The following is a 22,451-nucleotide window of genomic DNA, read 5'->3' on the forward strand; positions in this document are numbered from 1 at the left end:
AAACAGGGAAAGGTCTATTGTTGGACATAAACGAAAACGATCTAAGCGTGTTGCACTCCTCCGCAGGCAACTCAAGGTCTAACACAACTGCTCACGCGCGCTGCACCTGCGTAATGCTATTTTGTGTCCGAAGTAACTTGGAAGTAACTTGTTCTTTTTTTAAGTAACTCAGTAATTCCGAGTTACATTTCAGGCTGAAGAACTTCGGTATTAACTTAGTTACATTTTTCACGCGGTAACTTAACTTGTAACGAGTTCTTTTTGACGGGTAACTTCTCAATCTATGCAGGAAGCATCCGGAGTACACTCGGCATGAGGACACTGTGAGGCCATCCCGAACACTTCCCAGGTCTACTTGGAAAAAGGCCAGCGCATAAGGTTTTCCTTTCCCTTTTTCTGGAAATTATGCTTTGTCTAACCCCTCAAAGTGGACAAGAGAACACAGAGGACACACAAATTGTGTTCTTCAAAGGGTACCTAGTTGTTCGAACGCGGACAGCAACATGGGACGTCAATGTATGCAAGTTCTACCACAAAACAGTAAGCGTTTTTGCAAGGCAGCTTCTGATTCTTTCTGTGACTGTGTCGTTTCACAGTCGCCGCGCTTTTTCTCTGACTTTCAGATATTGACTCGGTCACAAAAAAGTAAACGACGAAAATCTCTTAGAAATCTTAGAAAATAGTAAACGTGGGAAAACACCCTTCTGAATATGCCAAGAAAAAAACTACGAAAACCAAGAACCCTACTTACGAGATTTCGGGTACTGTATGTATAAAATAAAGGGTGCGTTTTTGCAAAAATGCATAGCTCTGATAGGGAATTTTCAAAAGGTAGAGAGTTTAAGTGCAGTCTATCACCGAAGTGATCATTCTACTCGCTTAGAATAGAGTTAAAACTTAGGCGGGTCGGTGTGTCATATTAAAAGCACTTAAAAACCTTCCGTGTTTGGATAAAAGAACAACGGACGAAACAAGAAGAGACAAACAGCTTCACTGAGTTCCACTCAGCAACTCAACAACTGCACTCAGTGCGGTCTTTCCCGGTAGTGAGGGTTTTTTAGCGCTTGTAATATGTACTCGCTCGCCTACCCTGTCGTACGGAAGCACAACGTACGTGTTATATAGATTTCGAAGATTCAATAATCATTGGTCGGTAATGGCAAGAACGCATGAACAAGTAAGCGTGTTTCAGCGGGTCACTTCGCTAGAGAGCGACTTAACCGGTATAAAGGGGTAGCGGTAGTGCAGTACAAGATACATATGCGATGTTATTGAAAATAGCAACGTATCACCAGAAATGGCATATTTAAGGTTCTATGTAGAAGTACCACGTGACCTTAATGCACCAACCTCAGGACATATGAACATGCTGATGATTTACAAGACGCTATGCGATAGAAGCGTTCACTTTTACATACACGTTTATTGTGGCCTTTTTCGCGGAATATGCGGATTAGCAGGCATTTAATCAAAGTAACGTCACCTAAGGGATACCTCGTGGCACGTATGTTTCTCCTGCGCACAACTAAGTACTGCAGGCAAAGCACGCTTTACAGAACACAACACCAATAATAATGAGTAGATTTACACGTAGGATGAGTCAGCCTGTTTGTGTGGCTACATGTTGCAGGTGCCGTAGGGTAGGATTGCGGATAATTTGGACCACCAGGGGTTCTTTAACGCGCACCCAAAAAACTCCGACACACGGTGCTGGCAGCAATGTTTACTTCCCCCGACACTGCTACCGTCCTCGGTCGGGATCGAACTAACACACAGAAAAATACTTTTTGTTACCCACTATGATATTGCGCAGGAAACGTGTACGGGATAGAGCTACAAGTGCTCTTCTGAGCCATTACCTGCTATAGAAACTCCATCCAATTATTAAAGCGGAAGAGCGGCAGCACGTGGAAAAGGCAGAACAAGCGCTTGGCTCTCAAGTTGTATTTGATTAGCTCGCATGATTCCTATCCCTGTTTGCATACTGACGCAGTAGTTCAAATTTTGCTTTCATTGCGGGGAGGTTTCGGTGAAGCAGAAGTTTAACTCTGTGAGACAGACTCTTTATGCGCTGTCTTTGGTTTATGCACGGGCGAGGTGTGTTGTATAGCACCTTCCATGGGAACTCAGGAAGTAAAAACAATGCATGCACGCACGCATGGAACAGGAGTAACATTTGCTTAAACTGGTGGTGAAGTGACGGGCTATTTCCAGTCAAAGCCACAAAGTGGAGCACCTACTTGTCGCAACATTCATGGCGAAATATCCTTCCTGAAACAGGGATTTTAAGATAAATATCTGGGCATAAATCCCGCTGCTAAGGCATGGTGTCTTACTGGAGCGATTCTGGAGCGCTGGTGACCTTGCTGTCGACTCCCTGATGTACACTCTTAAAAATGAACTTCACCGCATAGCACGCTCCTAGCCAACCATAATCGCGAATGATATGGTTATCTGCCCTGATTTGCTGAAAACGGGAGGCGTACGCCTCTTTTGTGACACTTATGCCGTTCATAATTGTCACAAAAAAAAGGTGTACGCCTCCCGTTTTCAACAAATCAGGGCAGATAACGATATCATTCGAGATGATAGTTGGCTAGGAGCGTGCTATGCGGTGAAGTTCATTTTTAAGAGTGTAGGATGCTCGGCGCGCGTCCTTTACTGTGTCCACATCCATTCTTCCATCGTGACGTTTGAATTCGTGACCCGTAACGTCTTCTGTCACAAGGGAAGGAAAGCGCGCTTCGCGAGAGGGGGATTAAATGGCTGGAGTCAATGACAAGTTTTTTTTTTTTTTTTGTTCCGCTCCGCATTGTTCGTGCGGCGAAAGGTCAGACAATAATGCTAAAGAAATAATGACAACGGAATGGAAGAAATGCATCTTTGCCCTACTGACAAATCCTGATGAACGTAGAACAAGTTCATAGTCTCGAGATAATGTTGGTGTATTGTTTCGCTGTTGGAATGTAAATCATATTGTTGTAACGTGTGATCGGGACGTGACTGATCAGGACCAATTCCAGAATTGGTCCAGTGGTACCAAGCTATACTTGCGTGGGTAATGTTTCTGAATAAGGAATCCCAATAAGTCTCAGTAGCATTTTTATAATAAGAAACGACAGAGAAGACGTAGAGAAATTAGCGGGAAACTGTACGGCAAGCCGCACTATCATCGCCTTCATAGTTAAAGCAAAGCGACAATTGGCACGGGGCACCCACAAGCGGGCAGACCACTGGAATTGGGAGAAAGTGGACTTCTGAATAGTGAATAGCGAACTTGCGAGTAGAGCACCTGAGAAGTAGTTTTTTGGGGGTGGGGTTTTGGGGGTGGGGTGGGGTGAGAATTTTTGTTAGGAGTAGCAGAACAAGTCGGGAGACGGGTTCAATTTCTCCTTGTTTTTTTCTTCTTACAAACAAGCAAACAGGATTATTGCGCCTGCGCCACCGCAAAGGTGGGGTTCACAGAAGCGGACCTTGACGACAAAGATGGCAAGAGGCAGGGGTTGCTGCCCATGTTGCAATGTGTAACGAGACGAACGAAAAGACGTCGGAAATGTGGCATGTGAGCCCAAGAATGTATTCGACATGAAAACGAAATGTAAGTACTAAAACGTCGTTACGTTTGGCATCCTCATAAGGTTGAAACACGACAGCTCGTTATCGACAAATACATTTTAGATTGCCTATCCTTTGTCCTCCAGACTGACAGTGGAAGTTTGTTCAGTACGTCATCAACACACGAAGGGGAGAAGACAGTGATTTTGGCTGGTTAAGTTTCTAAAAAGGCTATCTACCGTATTCTACAATGGAGTAAACGACAGATGCGCTACATGTATATTGAAGAAAAATGTGTAGCGCACAACACTGGACGAACGCACATTGCTCGCTTTTAAGGCAGGACTAGATGCTCCCCACAGTGGCTGGTGAGCCATCTATTCTGCAGGGAAGGGTTACTTAGGATATTTAAAGCAGAAGTACACATACAGCAAATAGAGGTATATGCACTATCAGACTAAACCAAGTCTGTTTAAAACGTCCGTGACAGCAGCGCGTTATGGGGAGTATACCGGAACCAAAATACTATTTTCACTAGTACCATTACCTCTACTGTCGGTTTTTGATCCGGTAAACAAATGATCGGACCTATAGAAAAGCCCGATAATTTTCCAAAAAGCTGGCTCTTCAAAGGGTATGCTCCGAATGTGGTAACAATGTATCCGAAGACGCGGCAAGAAATATCATCCGACTTTACACTGGCTTAAATTAGGCTAAAAAAAATCCCAGACAAATTTCCTTCAGATTGTACTTACCAACGACCTGATTTCTTCGCGAGCTATTTTCCATGAAAATAAGCCGAACTGGTTGATAGGTTTAGAAACATTTCGTACGATAAACCTCCCTGGGGAAATAAAGCTGGAGGTTTCCACCACCATTTCATTTCCAATGGGATGCGTCAGCATGAGCAGGCGGAAGCCTTACACAGCGCGTCCACAGAGTTTTAGGACAAGGTAATATTCATAATGAATTCATAGTTCACTCCTTTCCTAGTTCTGTGCTCCGATTGGGATAGCCGTAAAACCACCAAATAAGCGAGGCAGTTTGCGTACAACCACATTTGGAGCCTATATGTATGCGCGAACAGCCGGAGCAAGTTCACTGTACAGCGTTATTGCTGACAAATAAACTATGCTGGCAAACGCCATCGACAAAGGCAACAAACGTTAGCCAGGTGCTTGTAGGCAGACACGTAGGCTTGTAGGCAAGGTGCACACGTGCACGGCGCATCGATTTGTTTTCCTCCCTGCTTGATTCTCTTATGTGTGTGTCTCTCGTGGGAAAAAGGATGAAACGCAGCGACTGCGAGAGAACCGGCATATCCTATGGAGTCTCTTGTGCCCCGATAGAGATACGTCTCATCTTATTGATTGGAGAAGCACAGATTTGAGCACGCAGTATTCTCGACGTAACAGGCTTGTTATGTCCTCTCGCTTTCTTTTTTAACCTTTGTTTCTTTTTTTATTATGATGGAAATAAATTAAACGAATCAAACTGCGTTGTTGCAAATCGGGCGTAATAAATTGTTTACCTAAGGACTTTTGAAGCGGTTCAATTATATTCAAAGATGGTGACACCGTTTCTCAATCTGCTAGGTTTCAGTGGTTTATTTTGAATTCAACATTCCCTGGTTTTGCCATACTGCTTCCTTCTTCTGTGTTGAAATGAGTCAATGAACGAATTAATAAGAAAATCAAGGTGAGGGTAATTCACATCTACAAAGTAAAGCAAACCAGGCAAGCACTTCAAAGGCGATTGGCTTATCATATTTTCGGAGCCGTTATTGTGAACACCTTGCGACCTACTAACTCTCAATTATGTGTACCTGCCTACCCACCCTCCTATACCTACGCATCTACCGACTTTCACGTTGGAGCTCACAACGTTAGGGATGACGGAAATGACAGTCATATATTCTGCCACCATTCCGCTACTACTAAACCTCACCACATGAGCTTTACAGTATAAAACTCCTGCAGCAGGACAGTTTAATTATTTCAACAGATTTTTACCCTTACTAGCGACATGTACCGGTGCTGCTGAAACAACTTCCTCCGCCAGATAGTTCGTTGTAGAATTAATTGAATTAAACGCACTCCCCTGCACAGAAGTGCCGAAACAGTTGTTGTCTTTTCCTGACTATTGCATGCCTCCATTCGCGGAACGTATAACAGAGTGAAATGCACTTTTCCATTTACTGCGTCCCCGAGGGTTCAATACGCAGTCTGCGAACACATGGATACTTCAGAGGACGATGAAAAAGAAAGCACAACAGGAATCTGACGACCGAATTAAATTTTTCATTGTATCACTTTTGAAGTGCCCTGAAATCCTGGGAATGTGGTTGTCATGGGTCATTTGACGCCAATGCTTGCACATGAAACTAGCAAAAAAAAAAAAAAAAAAAAGCAGAGAGGGAAAAGTACTGAAAGAGTTTTATTGTGCTTTCCATCTCAGTTTCGATAGAGATACCCTACATAAAAATTTATTGAGTGAAGTAGAACATACGTGTATAATACAGGGAGCCTCTCGAGGAGTGGGCCAAATTTTTCATAAATTGATGGTTCATATCCTTTGCAAACTGTGCGGCATAAACCTATTTGCGGTATGGCCCATTTCGACGCAATATTGTTTTACCAGCCAGCGCCAGTTAATGAGCGTTCATAGTTAATGTCGTTAATTAATAACAATGGGTCGGTGGTTTAAATTAGAAAGTTGTAGAGTAGCTAGAGCCCTGAGGTCTCTAACTCACAAAAATGGAAACAGGAGCGAGCTCGCATGATACACTACGAGAGATGAAAAAAATATGGAGAGATGCAAGATCTTCGTGCAGACTGGTAAGCCTCATGCGTGATGTACTCCCCATTCTGTAATACAATGAAATCAAATATAAACCTTATCTTAGTTGTCGTTCTTTCTATCGAACTTTCTATCAAGAGGCAGGAAGAACTTTCTATCAAAGAGGCAAGGGGAGATAACGAAGAAATATCTAGAAAGAAGTGTCTGTCCACTCACAAGGCAGCAATAAGGGGGGATTTGTAGACCGGCATCGGTCCACAAAAGAAACCACGTGCGCCTCACCTTGAAATGTTGCCCCTTTATTTGGGAGAAGGCCAATGAGGTCGCTCCACGGGCCATAGGGGAAAGAGGAATACTGTGGAGCTGCGCAGACAGCTGACCTACTTGTATAGCATATTGAGGAACAGCCAGCCAGCAGACTGGGAAAGTGGGACACAGCGAGCGGGGGAGACGAAAAAGCAGCCGCATGTAGAACCCAACTCCGCCGGATGCACGCAGATTTTGCGTTTTTTGTCCATTTCACACTGCGGCACAAAAGCACGCCCCGGTTTCCGTTTTTGCGGATTTCAGGCCTCAGGACTCTACTCTACAACTTTCTAGTTTAAACCCACCGAGCCATTTTTATTAATTAACAAAATTAGTTATGAAAGCTCATTAAGGCTGGCGCTGCCGTTAAAACAATACTACGTCGAAGTGGATCATACCGCGATTAGGTATACGCAGCGGATTTTTCGAAGGAAAAAATGAACCATGAATTCAAAAAAATGTTGGTTCACTCTTCGAGAAGCACTTTGTATATATATGGAAGCTCTAAACACGGATCCCGGAAAAATATGCGACGGCTCACAGCACAGGCAACAAAACTAGGCGTACTGTACGCTTGTAATTAATACTCCGCATCTATTTCCTTGGAACGGACGCCCACGGGAAGGGGAATATGACCGGGAAACCGATTAGCGGTAAATGTCTTTGTCCTGTCTCGGGGGCCTTTTCTACGACAGCCCCAGAGAAAACAGTAGCCAATGTAGCCAGAAATGTTATAGCCGGAGAGCCGCTGTCACTAAGTGGCGACCATAAATTGCCACCCGAGATGAGTGGGATGGCAGCAGATCTCGTAACGTTGGAACAGCCCTTCCTCTTTCGGATACGTGTAAGGCAGCACAGGGCGGTCGACAAACATACAAAGCATATCTGAGGAGTAAATACGGGACTGCGTGCTTTTGTGTCGGCGAAGGAAAGCGGATCGGATCTGGATCTTCAGGCGAACTTAACCACTTGGGGGTCGAAGTCAACACATTCGTCTTCGACTCCTATAATGATTGAATGGAGAAGGTGGGAAAGTCAATAATACGGATAGTACGCAGAACAAGGGATGTACCAGGACAGGAGGTACGTTCCAGTGGTACCACGTGGCAGCTGGTGTTGCAATCGCGGCATGTAGGCTCGTCGTCACGTGTTTCTCTCTCTCTCTCTCTCTCTTTCTTTTAAAATTTCGTGTACTTTCTTCTTAGAATGAAGAAAAACGCGCATAAAGCGTAGATGACTGGAAACACCTCGGTCGGGTGTTTCTCCACAATGTTGAAGCAGAACTTCACCGCATAACACGCTGAAGGCAAACCATTGCGCAGAATGATACCTTTGTCACTCCTGATATGTGAAAAGCGCGGAACGTACGCCCTCTTGTGACAATTAACGCAACTGCATAAAGGCGTGCATCTTCAGTTTTCAACACATCAGGGAAGATAACATGTCTACACGTCTTTCGAGATAGTGCTCTACGACCGCGGGGTATGGTCGATACTTTCTCGCAAATACTACCTACGTCTTCCAGCTGGACTCAGTCGAGCTCGTATAACAGTGCAGAGAAGGAAACTCCGCGTGTTCTTTACGGCGCCTGCAGAAAGCGTTATTTGGAAGGCACGACGCACAGACACCGTATAAGGTCAAGGCAGTGGTGCTCTGCAGCAATGTTAGCTGACAACGTTGGAAAGGCGGGTCAAGCAATATCCCGAAACACTGCTACTCACGACAGGTGAAACATCACCTGTGTCTTCGTGGACCTGTCCCAGTACAGTGGAAGTCGTCAACGCCCAAGTGAAATTCCAGACCTCTTCGTAATTGCATGTGTGCACTTCACTCGCGGTTCTTTATATCACACATTGAAGGAGTGGTTACAACAATAGAGACATGTTTACCATAGCATAAGATTATTGTAATAACCTGCGAACTCGATGTAGACTTCTTCTCAGAAAAGAGATCAGAGAGAGAACGATGTCATTCGGAATGGTGGTTGGTTAGGAGGGTGTTTTGCGGTGAAGTTACGTCACGCACCCTCTACGCATCTCCACCCTTCATCCTCCATCCGTCTCAGTTTTGCTATAGTCGTGACGACGCCCACTTCTGTGCGGCCAGCAACGGCGATCCGATCCTGCCATTACCCTCCTCTGTTACCTCACCTTGAACCCTTCACCTTTCTTCTTCCTTTTTTTTCGGCGGGGGGGGGGGAGGGCTACAGTCGTGACGATGCCCACTCGTGTGCGGTCAACAACGGCAAGCTATTTCGCCCCCCCCCCCCCTGTTTTAAGAGGGCCAACAGCGGCAAGTCATCAGGTCCCCGTCACCACCACCACCAGCATCTGTTTTAAGAGTACATGCACTCTACAACTTTCCAATTGATGCCTTAACATTTTTAAACGTTAACTAATTAGCCTTACTTAAGTAACTAATTGGGCACAATGAAAAACACTGGCGTCTACAATCCACGACTGATAACAAACGTTCAGTTGGTTTTTCGACTCGAATGATATCCGTCGATTGTACTGCATATATTGCTATTGATTCACTGTAGTGCCTATAGACGGTGTCGACAACGTAACCCTTCTCGAACGACTTGAGAAGCTACTCCGTTTCAGATTTCAGCTTCAGTTCATCTTCCCAGGTTCCCTTATGTTTCCGAAGCAGGCTTCCCGATGGTGAGGCTAAAGTTAAAGCCAACCGGAGAAAGCATGACAATATCAACCACGCAACCGCTTTTTACGTGGATTACGTTTGGCTTACTTAGTAGGTTACTCTTGGATGCGGTTTTGACATCTTCACAGCGCACTTTCCTCCTCCTCCATCACCCGTCTCCTCCGCCAATTAACCGCGAGCATACTCTCTGTCTCTGGACGCGTAACACACTTGGAGAACGACCCTGTGGAGAACGACCTAATTCTAACATACAACGCAAGCAAATCAAAGTGCAAGTATGCATGCAGTGAACGGATTGTTGAAGGTAGCTTTCGCCGTGAGCAGCTCTGTGAAATGATGCGCTCCACTGATAGGATACCTGCTGTGCTGCCGCTTACAAGGCACAGGTTTCGTTTCTCTGCTCTGTACTCTTAGCGTGTGAATTTCTTGTACTCAAATCAAATGATATCAGTATACCGGCGCGTCTCGTGCGACATATCAATGCGTGCGATATATCAGTGCGTCTCGGCGACACGTCAATGTTCCACGGTGACGGCGCCACCTGTGGAGGCCGCAGTGCGAGCTAGCAAGTACATATACAAAGAGGAAAATAGCCGAGGCTCTTTAGCTGCACGTTGAGCATATGTTTACAGTTTGACCGTGCACTCCCAGCCGAGTACAGCTGTTTCGTCCTACTTGGGACTCGTCAGCCCGGCGTAGGGAAGTGACACGGTCTTGGGTCGACCGTGTCACTTCCAAGACCGTGTCACTTCCCTATTGTTCCCTAGTAGTCACTTCCCTAAGCAGTGATAAAAAGTGAGGAATTAGTACACATGCACGACACAATTGATCTGTACCTCCGTTCTCATCAAACAAGTATAGCTTGAGGCAAAAGTCGGGAGCACAATCGTGCCGTAAAGCTTGCGGCAAAATCGGAAGTAGTTGGCGCCTGCAGTAACCTAACTGCTGTAGTTAACTACACGAAATAGTAGTTTGACTAGTAGTTGCCACTACATTTCTGCAAGTAGTTGATAACTACTTTTTAACTACAATCAAGTAGTCTAACTAGTAGTTTAACTACATGTAGTTAACTACTGGCCATCACTGCTAAGCGTACAGATGCGTACAATAAGCTTCAGTGAAAACTAAGCGAGTGGAGTTTGAATGCAGTCTTTCTGTGTGTAAGTGTACTGGGGTAGCCAGTTCGACTTCGTCGAAACTCACATCCCCATTTTTTGCTTTATCCCATCACATCACATCACGCCGTCTATTCCTTGCTGAAGAGCTGCGCGGGGAGCGTTATTGAAGGCGTCGACAAGAAGGGATGTCGGCGCATCGGGCTTAGGAGTTGCTGAGCCTTGTGGCTGTGGAGAAAGCCTGCTTAAAACAATCGAAGGCAGCTTGTAACTCGGAAGTTCACAGTAAGAGCTCTGTTGTGGAAACGCGAGAGGTGTTGAGTAAATCTTCGAAAGATCTCAGAAGAACGGCAGAGCTGGTATGAACCATCGATAAGGAACCGACCTTATCGTCAAAGGAACCGACGTAGCTGACGAATTATTTTTAGGTTGGGAAAAGTCTTGAATAACTTGAACTTACTGAGACAAAAAGGAGGTATACCGGCTGCAGAGAGGCGGCAGTTTGATGCCGACGGTTATTCCAAAATGATGAAAGAAGTCAGCTCCGATAATGCTGTGTGAAATGGCTGCGGTTCGGAAGATCCACGAAAAGGAGCGGCGTAGCGAAAGTGAGCGCTCTCTAAGCATCTATAAGCGCACTAGGCGTACAGAAGAACTGTTACATTCGTTATCTGCCGAGAAGCGACATTCAGGTGGGCTCTGACATGAAGGCCACTTCTCGGCAGATAACGGATTAGTTCTTTTTCTGTATGCTTGAGAGCTCTGAAATCGAAATCGAATCTGAAATCGAGGAGCGCACGTTGTCGCGCTCGCCTGATGTCACGGGTACGCCTTCGGGTTTCGCGGGGCCAGGAGAAAACTCTACGCAAGGCGTACGCTGTAGGAAACACTTGCGATGCGTATATCTCGACACGCTCTACAACTTTCTGAATCACATCTCGACCTTATAGGACCAACAATTAAAAAGTGAACTAATTAATTTCGCTTGATTAATTAATCGGACACCATGAAAAAAAAATCAGATCAGAACACGTGATTCCGCACAATATTCTGCAGTTTTCATTCGCCTATGACGCACCATGTATTTTTAGACCCCGGTGCACGTGCCTAGACACCCTGTAAATGCAATCCAAGCTACGAAGAATGTTATTGCACAAGTGTTGAATCGCCCTTCCTCTTTCTCGAGGAAGTGTCTAAGTTAGTCGCAGGCTTTACATGAAAAATAGGTTTCATTTCATAACTCATAAGCCCTCACTAGACAGATTCTCATCAGCATATTCATCGTAGCGTTACGTATTTAACCCCCCACCCCCCAACCCACCCCGCATTTCAGTGTGAACGGATTACCATAATCACATAAACCTATTCCGTCTCCTACACTTCTCTCATTAACGTCCTGCTTCCCAACAACGAGAATAATAGCGAATTCAACTAGCCGACGAGAGCAACCTGTTTTCAGTCACCAGAAAGTGTTGTCTCTTCTTCTTCTTCTTCTTGTTTATGCATCGTCAACTGGTGACCAGCTCGAAGTGATAGTCTATCCTCGTGGAAACCTCCACCGTCAGAAGCTCGTCCAAAGAGCTCTGCTGAACTTTTTCAAGGTTGTCGACTTTCATGGACGGTTATAAGGCCATGCTGCTCACCAGCAAATAACGGACCTCCTCTTCCCCTTCCTCACACGTCCTTCTCCCCGAGCAACATGCCGCCTCAGCCATCTTAGGGAAGGTCGATCCAGTAGCAGATAAACAGTGGCGCGAACCTCAATTACGAAGGGTATTAGAAACGGCAGGGAACTCACTTTTGTTTGCCCAGTACTTGAAGTTTTTCACTTCCGTCTCTTCTTCGACGTCCTCATTGTCCGAGCCTTTGTTCCTAGCACCTGAAAAGTACGAAGAAAAAAAGAACAGTTAATAACGCAGCGTCGCACTGATGGTCAATAAGATGTGTACACAAAGGAAGACACATCATGAATCATGTGGGCAGCGAGTGGTCAGGCATCGGTGTTGGAGTAAGAGTGGGCAAACGGGATATAACAAATAGGCACTGCGTTCGTATAGAACGATAGGCAAATCAATACGTGTGTTACTCTCACGGATCTGCTTTTCAATCAGCCGACCCTGTGTTGGAGGTATGAAGGTAGGTGTAGGAAGTATGATTATAAATATGGATGTAACAAATTAGCTGCACCTTTGGCTTTAGTGTTAAACTTGGTTTGAATGCGGTAGCTTTATAGTAACATCGTTGGCGGTAAATTTTTGATCACGTGCTCAGACGTATCTATACATGGAGATTGTCCCTATTAAGCTATTGCTTTAATAACACAGTGCACCTAGATAGGCTCAAATGTTAATGTAGTCTATATAGCGTATATACTGTCAAATACAGAATCATAGACCGACATATGGCCGCTTGTGGTGACATTGTCGTGTACATGAAAAATGCACGACACGGAATGCGCGTCGGATACAGACTACTTTTGTTGTGTATGATAGGTAGCCTAGCGGTGCAGCAAACTACAAAAAGGGCCTCATGTGTCATGTCTTTGCATGGACGCAGAAGCTATCGAAGAGCATTCTCAATAACGGCTGCAGCTTCCATGGGTACTTCCCAAGCAGGACGCCAATATTGAACCCATATGGGCTGCCAGGAGTACCAATATTGGTCTAGTTTGGGCTGCCAATATAGGACCAATATGGGGAGTGCAACCAGGCTACATATTGGACCAATATGGGCTGCCCATATGGGCAAGCCCATTGCCCATATTGCGCCAATATTTTCGTGATAACGCCAACGGGAATAATAAAACATTATCCGGTATAATATCCACCACTGATATTACTTCTCTCTTCTTGTTGCTTATCCATTTCTGCAGATCTTCTTATTAATCCACGTTGCATAGCGCAACAAAAACAACAATGCATTGCCCTAAAAACGAAGAACAGGTGCTACGCCCGTCTTGCTGAAGGACCCAGGCAGTCCCACGAAACTGCCAGTGCTAAACATTCCTCAAAAGCCTTCAATGGGATCGCAATATTTTATGAACCAAAAATTTCCAACCCGCTCCTAGAGTACAAAGGAGCGAAACACTTCCGTGACGGTGACGGACATACGCCCTCAGCAACTCACACTGCCTGCAGTAACTTGAAAGCACCTAGCGTTACCGAGGAGACATCCCTTCCTATCAAACATTGTGTTTTCTACTTGACATGCCGCAATTCCGTTGTCATTAGAGGAACCAGCGACATTTTAGCCCGAATGAAACGTCCGATCCGAGTGTCGCGCATGCGCATTAGTTGTAGGACGCGTGATTTCGCTCAAACGACCACGCTATCAGACGGTTCGACCGATTGGCAATTGGCATTGGCATCGCGAAGCAAGGTGGCGGCTGTTTGCAGCAAGTGGAAAGCATGTGGAAAGTTGAGTTGTTAAGCTGCAGTGCATGTTACAGTGGGATTGCCACGTATGTTGACTGTTTCGAACAATGTGTATCATCTGCGGGAAGTTGTTGGATATAACGACGTATCGAATTGGGCATCTCACACGCTTCAAGGTCCAATCTTGCCGCGCTACTTGGGCATTTGGTACAACACGGTTACGTACCATTTTCTGCATTTTCAGTCAATATGGGGTGCACACGAGCAATATGGGGCCCATATTGCCAGGATTTTCCCCATATTGGCTCAAACTTGGCAATATAGGGCCCAGATTGCCAAGTTTGAGCCAATATGGGGGGAGTCATGGCAAAACGGGTCCCATATAGGTGGGGTGCATTGACGTGCGCTGGTTCACCAGAAAGAGGGAAAAGAAGCATGCGTATGGGCGAGGTGCGCCGGTTCACCAGCAAGAGGGAAAAAGCACGGGTAAAACTATGGTGTGAAGTCATATGCACGCCACCTATTGGACCCGTATCGCCAATGACCATCCAATATCGGTCAAATATGTGTGCTGCTTGGGTTATGTCGCTTCACGGGCCGACACGGAATTATGTCTGTCTTTCACAGACTCAACTTTCACTCGCACACATCGCTTGTATGGTTGCAACGATAAACAATGCCTTCGAAGATGGCAGTCCGGAGCACGTTGTGTCACGAGTTGACAGGGAACAAGTCTCTTGTGTTTTCCTTCCTTTGCCTCCTCCCCTTTTCGTTATTCCTCTATTCCTCTTGGCCCGGCCACATAGGATGCCCCTGAAGGATCAGACCTCAAAGGTTGCTTCTACGGCGCATGTTACAGTGTTTGACGAGGAACCGGCTTCCTGGGTTGCCTTCGTGCTTGTTGTTCGAAGTTTGCGTTCCGTGTACAGCCGCCGTCAGACTTAACTGTAACGCGGGAGCGTGTGGCCTACGAAGATGCCAGCACCGCAGAGTGTTGGCCGATGGATTTGAGACTTGGTCGCAAAGCGCATGCAGCGCAGCCGGTGGTGAGCGTGAGTGCGAAGCAGAGCCTGATTGTACGGTTCGATAACCGTCCAACCGAAGCATGTCAAGCAGCTGTCGTGAAGCGGTGTACGTCTCAACCAGACATGTACAAAATACTGCGCAAAAGTATTTAAAATACGATACTAAACGCTCCACGTAAAAAGTATTTAAAATACAGTACAAAATACTCAAAACTGAAAGTAATTTGAGTAGAGTACTAAATACTCTAAGAAGTATTAAGTATTAAGCAGTATGTAAAACGCGTATTCTGAACACGGCCGTACAAATGAAAGGAATAAACTTCATCCGCCATACGGAAGCATATCTTTCAAGGTGCACCGTTTTCTGACGAAGGGGTCGGGCTATTGACAAGCAAGGCTCAGCGTGGGACCAGCCTATTGTACAGGAGGATAAATGACAGATGCGCGAATTCCCAAAAAATAAAGCAAAAGGGGGGGCTAAGTTCCAGTGAGCTGAAAATCTTTTCACGGCGGGGAAGTTTGCTGGATACAGCTTGACGAGGAAGGAAAGTATTTTGAGTACTGAGTAGCAAATACCGAAAAAGTATTTTAAAAATACTCGTCGCAAAAAGTATTGAGTAGAGAACCAAAATACCGGAAAAAGTATTTAAAATACTATATTTTGAGTACGTACTCAGGATACGTACAAGTATGGTCTCAACCCGGTCTCGGACCTCTGCTGTGCTCGGACGCTCCGCGGCACTGGCGTCTGTGCGGGGCCACGCATTGCGGGGGAACCGGAGAAAAGGTCCCCGGAAAAAAGGCCCCCAGCAGAAAGGTCCCTGGAGAAAACGTCCCCGGAGAAAACGTCCCCTCAGGAGTCTCCTCCCATGGAGTTATACTTTATCGCTCGTAACTCGAATCAGTGACTATTAGAGCGCGAATTTTCACGTCATTTTTGTATTGTTGACATGGTCTTGTACTTGAACGCTTAAAATGAGGTTCTGGTCCAAACCCATGGGACTGATTAAAAGAGTTCCGCAGAGATGTAGCAAGTGGTTGAAGAAGAAAGAGAGAGAGAGAAAAAAAAAAGAGCAGCGTGGGGAACTTTCAGCTACCGAGCATGGAAAGAGGGAAATGTATTGTAGCGACGACTACTTCGGCACCCAGGAACTCAACACCATGTATATCTTCAGGATTCAGATTTAAGTGCATTTTTTAACTTTGGATTTTTCGAGGTCTTATCTTTAAAATGTTCATTTCAGCGTTATCTCTCGGATCGGACGTATGTTCGCTTCTGGCTGTTAGCTCTATCCGCTGAACCAGATCCCAACGGTCAAGACACTGCCCTGTCAGGTGTGTTGGCCATTGCCACAAAGAGCATCATGAGTCATCCTGAAATTAGTGGACCAGCTTTGACATGCGTCATCCGAAACCTATGAGCAGTCCATGCTATCGAGGGCAGAATATACATCTTCTTCCAGTGTTTGTATGGATAGCGTGTCCGTCCATTTCATCGAACGCCGTTTCATCGACGCCTGACCAAGGTTAGGTCAGGAGAGCCTTTTACGTGTTTCACACGTTGCCGCAAGAAAAAGCGGCGGCCACAGATTCGATGAAACGGCGTTCGATGAATCGCCGTAGGGGTCCTTTTCTCCGGGGACCTTTTTTCCTACACCCGCGTTGCGGTGAGGTCTGACCACGACCTACTAGATTATAACGACCATGTCGTAGGCACCCCTTCCCAGCGCCGCATTTGGAAGCTAGCGGTGGCGCCACTCATCGGCCCGGTTAATGCTTCCTCAATTTCTGCTATACTTTGTACTTCAGCTTACCTTAGCATTTTTGTACAAGCGGTGGATGTCCCACGGGAGATGCTTCTTTCTAAAGTTGATTATCATCATCATTCTACGCGTTTTCATAGGAGCTCTTGCTGTTGTCTGCTACGGTAGCCTACGTCCGCTTCTGCGCGTTCAAAATTCAAATTTCCGTTGTCCAATCATGATGTAGATCTCGCGGGCCGATGAGTAGCGCCCCTAGCGGATCGTGCGGACGGGCTCCTCATCGGGTTTGCCAATTATGACATGGTCGTTATAATCAAGTAGGTCGTGGGTCTGACGGCGGTTGCACGTAGCTGATGCTGCATAAAACCAACAGCCAATAGAAAACAAGGCATCTTTGCTCGTAGACGTATACGAACTGGATATTGTAATCTACCGCCTTACCAGCTAAGATGGGTGCCAGCACGATCCCCCACTTCTAATCACCGTACTTTTTTCTTCTGCTGCGGTTTCCCGGTATCACTAACCGCTATCGTTCCCTCGCATATAATTCTTTCGAAGCTTAATCGCTCCAGAGTTCTATTACTATTCCCGACAAAGGGTCAAAGCATTAACCGCCTTCCTTAGAAGCTGCCCTGCATGTCTGAGCGGCTGTTTTGGTGCGCAGTGTACGCAGTGCAACTACGCATTTAGTACACAGAGTATTTCCTTCAAGTTATTAGCAATAGAAAAAAAAAGCATTTGGAGCATGTAAGTGACCCCAACTTCCTTCGGAGGAATTTATTATGAAATGTGCTTCTGTAATAAACTTGTTGCGGGCTACTTTCAAGTAAACGATTTAGTGGTTATTATACTGTATTCAATTCATGAGCAGCTGTTCATGTGCGGGCGCTATCTATAGCAGCCAAAAGAAGATTTGTAACGTTGTGGAATCCTTCGTAAAAGCTTTTGTCAAACAACAGTTTTTCCATGTCTCATCCATATCTGCGAATTGAACTTTAAAAAAATAAAAAGACTTTGCGAAAATTGGAAGGGCATGATGTTAGTACACTATTTTATTCAAAAGTCAGCGATTTTTAAGTAGCATTTTCGCAAGTTTTACAAACAAAATTTAGTCGAGTTCGCCGAATGAAACCATCCTTGAAGACTTCCTTAGACACTAACGCCTGTTATATTGTAAACCACATGGTCTTCTTTAGCTTGTGTGAATGTGTCCCCGAATTATCCGAAATGCTGTCTCTATGAATTGCCGTCATATTCACAATAGTATGGCAAGTGCCAGGTGGAGGAGCTGTGTAGGCTATCCTAAGATACATTGTAAACCACTGGAGATGTATAGCATTAGTTTATTCAGGCCAGCACAGATATTTTATAATAGCCCGCAATTTCTAGGCAACAATTAGAATAACCGATGATAAGAAAGATACGGCACGTCTCACATAATTTGGACAAGGTCCAACGAATGATGGGAAATCTACAGCACGTGGATGATCTGCACTGTCCTTTAACGCATGGCACGATCTAACAACTCTATTTCTGTCCAACACCCCGTCAACAGCGCCTTGAAAAGTAGACAGCTAGGCAGATGCATCGTCCAAACGAACAGCGATTAAGGCGCCCGAGATGCAGTTCAGTGGGGACTCCTTGGCGCATTAGGAAAGTTATCCGGGTGGACCGCGCCATCAAAAAACGCTTACGCCTGGGACAGAGGCGAGCAACTGAGTCGGCAGTTTCCGTAGATAGGCATCAGCACCGACTTCGTTGCCAAGAATGATCGTTCTCATTCGTTTGCCACCGACTAAAGCGAGTATATGTACGTTCACAAATTCGCACTCATCAGGAAATGGCAACGCATATCGCTTAAAACAGCCGCGCCGCAACAACGTCATTTCACATTTAAATTCTTTCGCAATATGGCAACGATGATGCTTTCGCGGTGCGTAGTGTTCCGCTCGAACACGTCGTAGGGAACCATAGCTTCGGTGGGCTATCTAGTTAAATGCATTTCGTGACTGCTATGTTCGCATAAATATATATAAAGTGGTGTCATTTTGTGAGATTTTGGTTCTTCGGCTACGGTCGTAAAATATTTGATATCGCTCCGCACTTTTGCACCCCTCTTTTCGTGTTAAAATAGACGATCGTCTTCAGCGTGCCTACACAAACAGAGGAGTGGAGCCGGGGAAGCTAAGAGATGAGCAGGTGATTCAACTATGGTTGTTTCAAGATCATATGGGCCCATAGTGTGTACGAAATATGCAATACATACCAGGGGCGTAACCAGGGGGGTGGTTAGGGTGTTTTAGTGCCCCTCCCCCTCCCCCGAAATCAAGGCGATGAAAAATTAGCATAGTTATCATTTTTTTGTCAATGCCGCATTGCTGTATCGAGAGACGAACGTCGTGATGTACGAGGGGCGTTCAAGTCGAACCGGGACTTTCTGTCTCCTGAGTGTACAAATGGCTTGCGCTACTTCTTTTTCGTCATTTTCACACGCGACAGGCCTCCGCATTCATCACGTGGTGGTCCAAAGTTTGTGCAAAACGGAAGGCACGTGCTGGACAAGATGGCCGACAACAAGGTGAGCGCGCACATCGAACAGCGAATTGCCATGAAGTTTCTCGTGAATGAAGGTGTAAAGTCGTCTGAAATTCACAGAAGACTTCAGGCTCAGTATGGCCGCGATACACTTAGCCGCAGCAAAGCGTTTGAGAGGTGGAAACGGTTCCGAGACGGCCGTACATCAGTACAGGATGATCCCGGCCGGGGCGGCTCAGAGCCCAGTGTCAAGGTTCCTGAGAACATCCAACTTGTGGAGCGCCTGACTCTCAAAGAACGACGGATAACACGTCTCGATATCAATAGTGCATATAGTGCGATCAATAGTGCATATTACTGCCAGGCTCTCAGGGATGTGTATAACGCGCTGAAGCAAAAGCGGCCGGGCCTCATCACCAAAGGAGTCCTCCTCCTACAGGACAATGCACGCCCGCATACACCGCATATCACGACACGCATCTTACAGGAACTTGGCTGGGAGTTGCTGCCACATCCCCCTTACAGTCCAGACCTCGCCCTCAGCGATTTCCATCTCTTCGGGCCACTGAAGGCGTTCCTTGGGGGCCGCCACTTCAGCTGCGACGATGAGGTCAAGAATGCAGTCCGATCATGGCTGCTACGCGCCGGTAAGGATTTCAACGCTGCTGGCATCCAAGCCCTCGTGAAACTCTGGGACAATGGATTAGTGCCAGCTGGAGATTACGTTGAAAAATAAAACTAATTTCTCGCCTGTAAGTTCATTTTACTTTTGCGAAAAATCAAAAGTCCCGGTTTGGTTTGAACGCCCCCTGTAGCATCCTGCGGGTTTTTGCTCACTCCCATTTCGCACTTTGATGAGTAAAGTATTATTATTACTTTTATTCTAATGTCATTCAATAGCTTTGTTGGTGTCCGTTGCCTATTTCAAGCTTGGCGCTGTGCTTGTCTCTCCGGGCTTTCTCCATGATCTCCAACGTTTTCTTTCGCCGTCCTACGGGGTTGCTTCCGGATGACGGTGTCGTGTTTTGTTTTGTTTTGTGATTTTCGCATCTTTAACTCTAGACCTACATTTCCCCATCGGCCAGTTCCGAAGCTGCGGTTTGACTTCCTGTCCCAGCTCGCCGCCTCTCAAGTGACAGGAAAACAAGGGAATAGGGCCATAAAACATCTGCGCCGCCTTCCTCTTCTTCTTCTTCTTTTTTTACGTGGAGGGGGGGGGGCTTTCAGGTTCAGAACGAGAGTGAAATCCTCCTCCTAGGTGGAAGTTTCCATAGAACCCGTTCCGGAGTATTTTGTATTTTTCTCCCTATGTTACTGCACTACAGTCTTAAAATAGGAGGGAACAAGGCAGCTTTGGTCAAAGAAAAATAAACAATAAAATGCTTCGGGCTCTTCAATTCGGCAATCTTTCGCGCCAGAGATGACACGTCACACGTCTTCTTTGTCCAACGGGCGGAATTATTGAGGATGCATTGGAAAAGTAGCAGACCCGTTTTCCTCGTTCGTTTGTTTGTTTGTAAGGGAAAAAAAACGAGGGGAAATTGAACTCGTCCCCCGACTTGTTCTGCTACTCCTAACAAATTCTCACCCCACCCCACCCCTCACCCCCAAAAACTACTTCTCAGGTGCTCCACTCGCAAGTTCGCTATTCACTATTCACATGTTCTCTATTCAGAAGTCCACTACCCACATGTTCACTAGAAGTCCACAATTATCCACTATTCACAATTATCCCAAGATCATGCACAGAGAATCCTAGAAGGTTGTATCCATCCCACAGCTCTGAACAAATTTCACAAGTGCCGCCAAGGCAGAATCCCTCGTGTTCGGTGCCCAAAGTCCCAACACCTTCACTATATCGAAGACCCTGCTGTCTAGTCGAGCAAGTGTAGCTTTCAGTGTAGCTCTTTGAGATGCATACCTAGTGCAGTGCAATATAATATGCTCACTATCCTCCACCGTTGCACAAACCGAACAATTCGATCAGTCGGCTCTTCCAACTTTATGAAGAAAATGACGGCCATGAGGCACATTCAACCGACACCGGTGTAAAAACGTCTGAGCAGAGCGCGGTAACGTAGACTGAACACAGTACTTCAGCTCCGGATCTATGCGATGTAGCAGCGACGAATCACTCTGCAATTGCACCCATCGCTGTCTGCAGATTTCCTGCGACAATGACATTAATGTAACATCTGACTTTGAGTATATCACCGGATGTAGTGTTGAAGATAGGTGTGCTATGTCCGCTAGTCCGTCTGCAGCTTGATTCCCTCCTATACCCACATGTCCAGGAATCCACTGCAGAGTTACTTTGTGGCCGGCGACTCTACATTTGTTGTATTCATGGAGTATTTGGCGAACTGTTGGTGTCATACAGCCATTTCCCAAGAATGAAAGCATGGCTTGGAGTCCGGCTTTTGAATCGCTGTATACCACCCACTCGGCAGATGGCTGTTGTGCTACTACGTACTGCATTGCCAGGTGGATGGCTACCAATTCTGCTGTGGTTGAAGTTGTTTTGTGCGACAGTCATGCCATTCCCTCTTTCCTGTGCAGTGGAACCACAAAAGCAGATGCTGAGCCTGATGCCGTCGTCGATCCGTCCGTGAGGAGTAGCAAGCCGGCACTTGCCTGGCTGACATCTCCTCTGTGTGAATAAACATATACCCCCCCCCCCCCCCCCCCGTCCGTGAAAATAGCAATGCTGCTACAGTGACGCTCCATCATAGATAGACAATGCTGTCTCAGCACTGCCGTGGGCAAAGTGGACTTGAGATTACATTGAACAGCAGAGGGCAGGACCTCACCCTGCGGCACTCCACTACCGAGGTCGTGATAATCACTGTTCCCGTCCTCGGTCTGTATCTACACAGACCTTCCTTGAAGATAGTCAGAAATCCACCGCAGAGCCCGACCCCTTATCTCCCGAATGTACAGACCATGTAGCACGTTGCCGTAGCTCACCGTATCATAGGCGTGTTTAATGTCAAGGAAAGCTGCCAGAGTAGTTCGGTTCTGGGCGCGTTCGTGTTCAACAAAAGTGACGAGGTCCAAAACACCATCCATAGTAGCCCTGCCCTGTTGGAAACCAGACATACATTCCGGAAGCATCTTCTGGTTTCCTAGGACCCACTCTATTCGACCTAGGATCATTTTTTCCATGACCTTACACAGGCAGCTTGATAAGCTAATTGGTCTGAAAGATGCTATTCCTGGGAGATTTTCCTGGTTTCAACAAAGGTACCACTTTAGAGATTTTGCAGCCAATTGGGAGCTTGCCATCGTTCCAACTCTTATTAATGATACCTAACA

The 22,451-nt window shown here is 46.1% G+C and overlaps 1 protein-coding gene across 1 annotated transcript in view; it reads right to left on the reverse strand.

The window, feature by feature from the left end:
• LOC135377550 (Kv channel-interacting protein 4-like) overlaps positions 1-22,451 on the reverse strand; it is a 320,766-nt gene that overhangs the window by 118,643 nt on the left and 179,672 nt on the right. Inside the window, exon 2 of the mRNA XM_064610058.1 lies at positions 12,238-12,318. Within this exon, the coding sequence (XP_064466128.1) occupies positions 12,238-12,318 (81 nt within the window). The remainder of the gene's footprint in view (positions 1-12,237; positions 12,319-22,451) is intronic.

Source organism: Ornithodoros turicata, chromosome 1, assembly GCF_037126465.1.
Source record: "Ornithodoros turicata isolate Travis chromosome 1, ASM3712646v1, whole genome shotgun sequence".
Lineage (NCBI taxonomy): Eukaryota > Metazoa > Arthropoda > Arachnida > Ixodida > Argasidae > Ornithodoros > Ornithodoros turicata.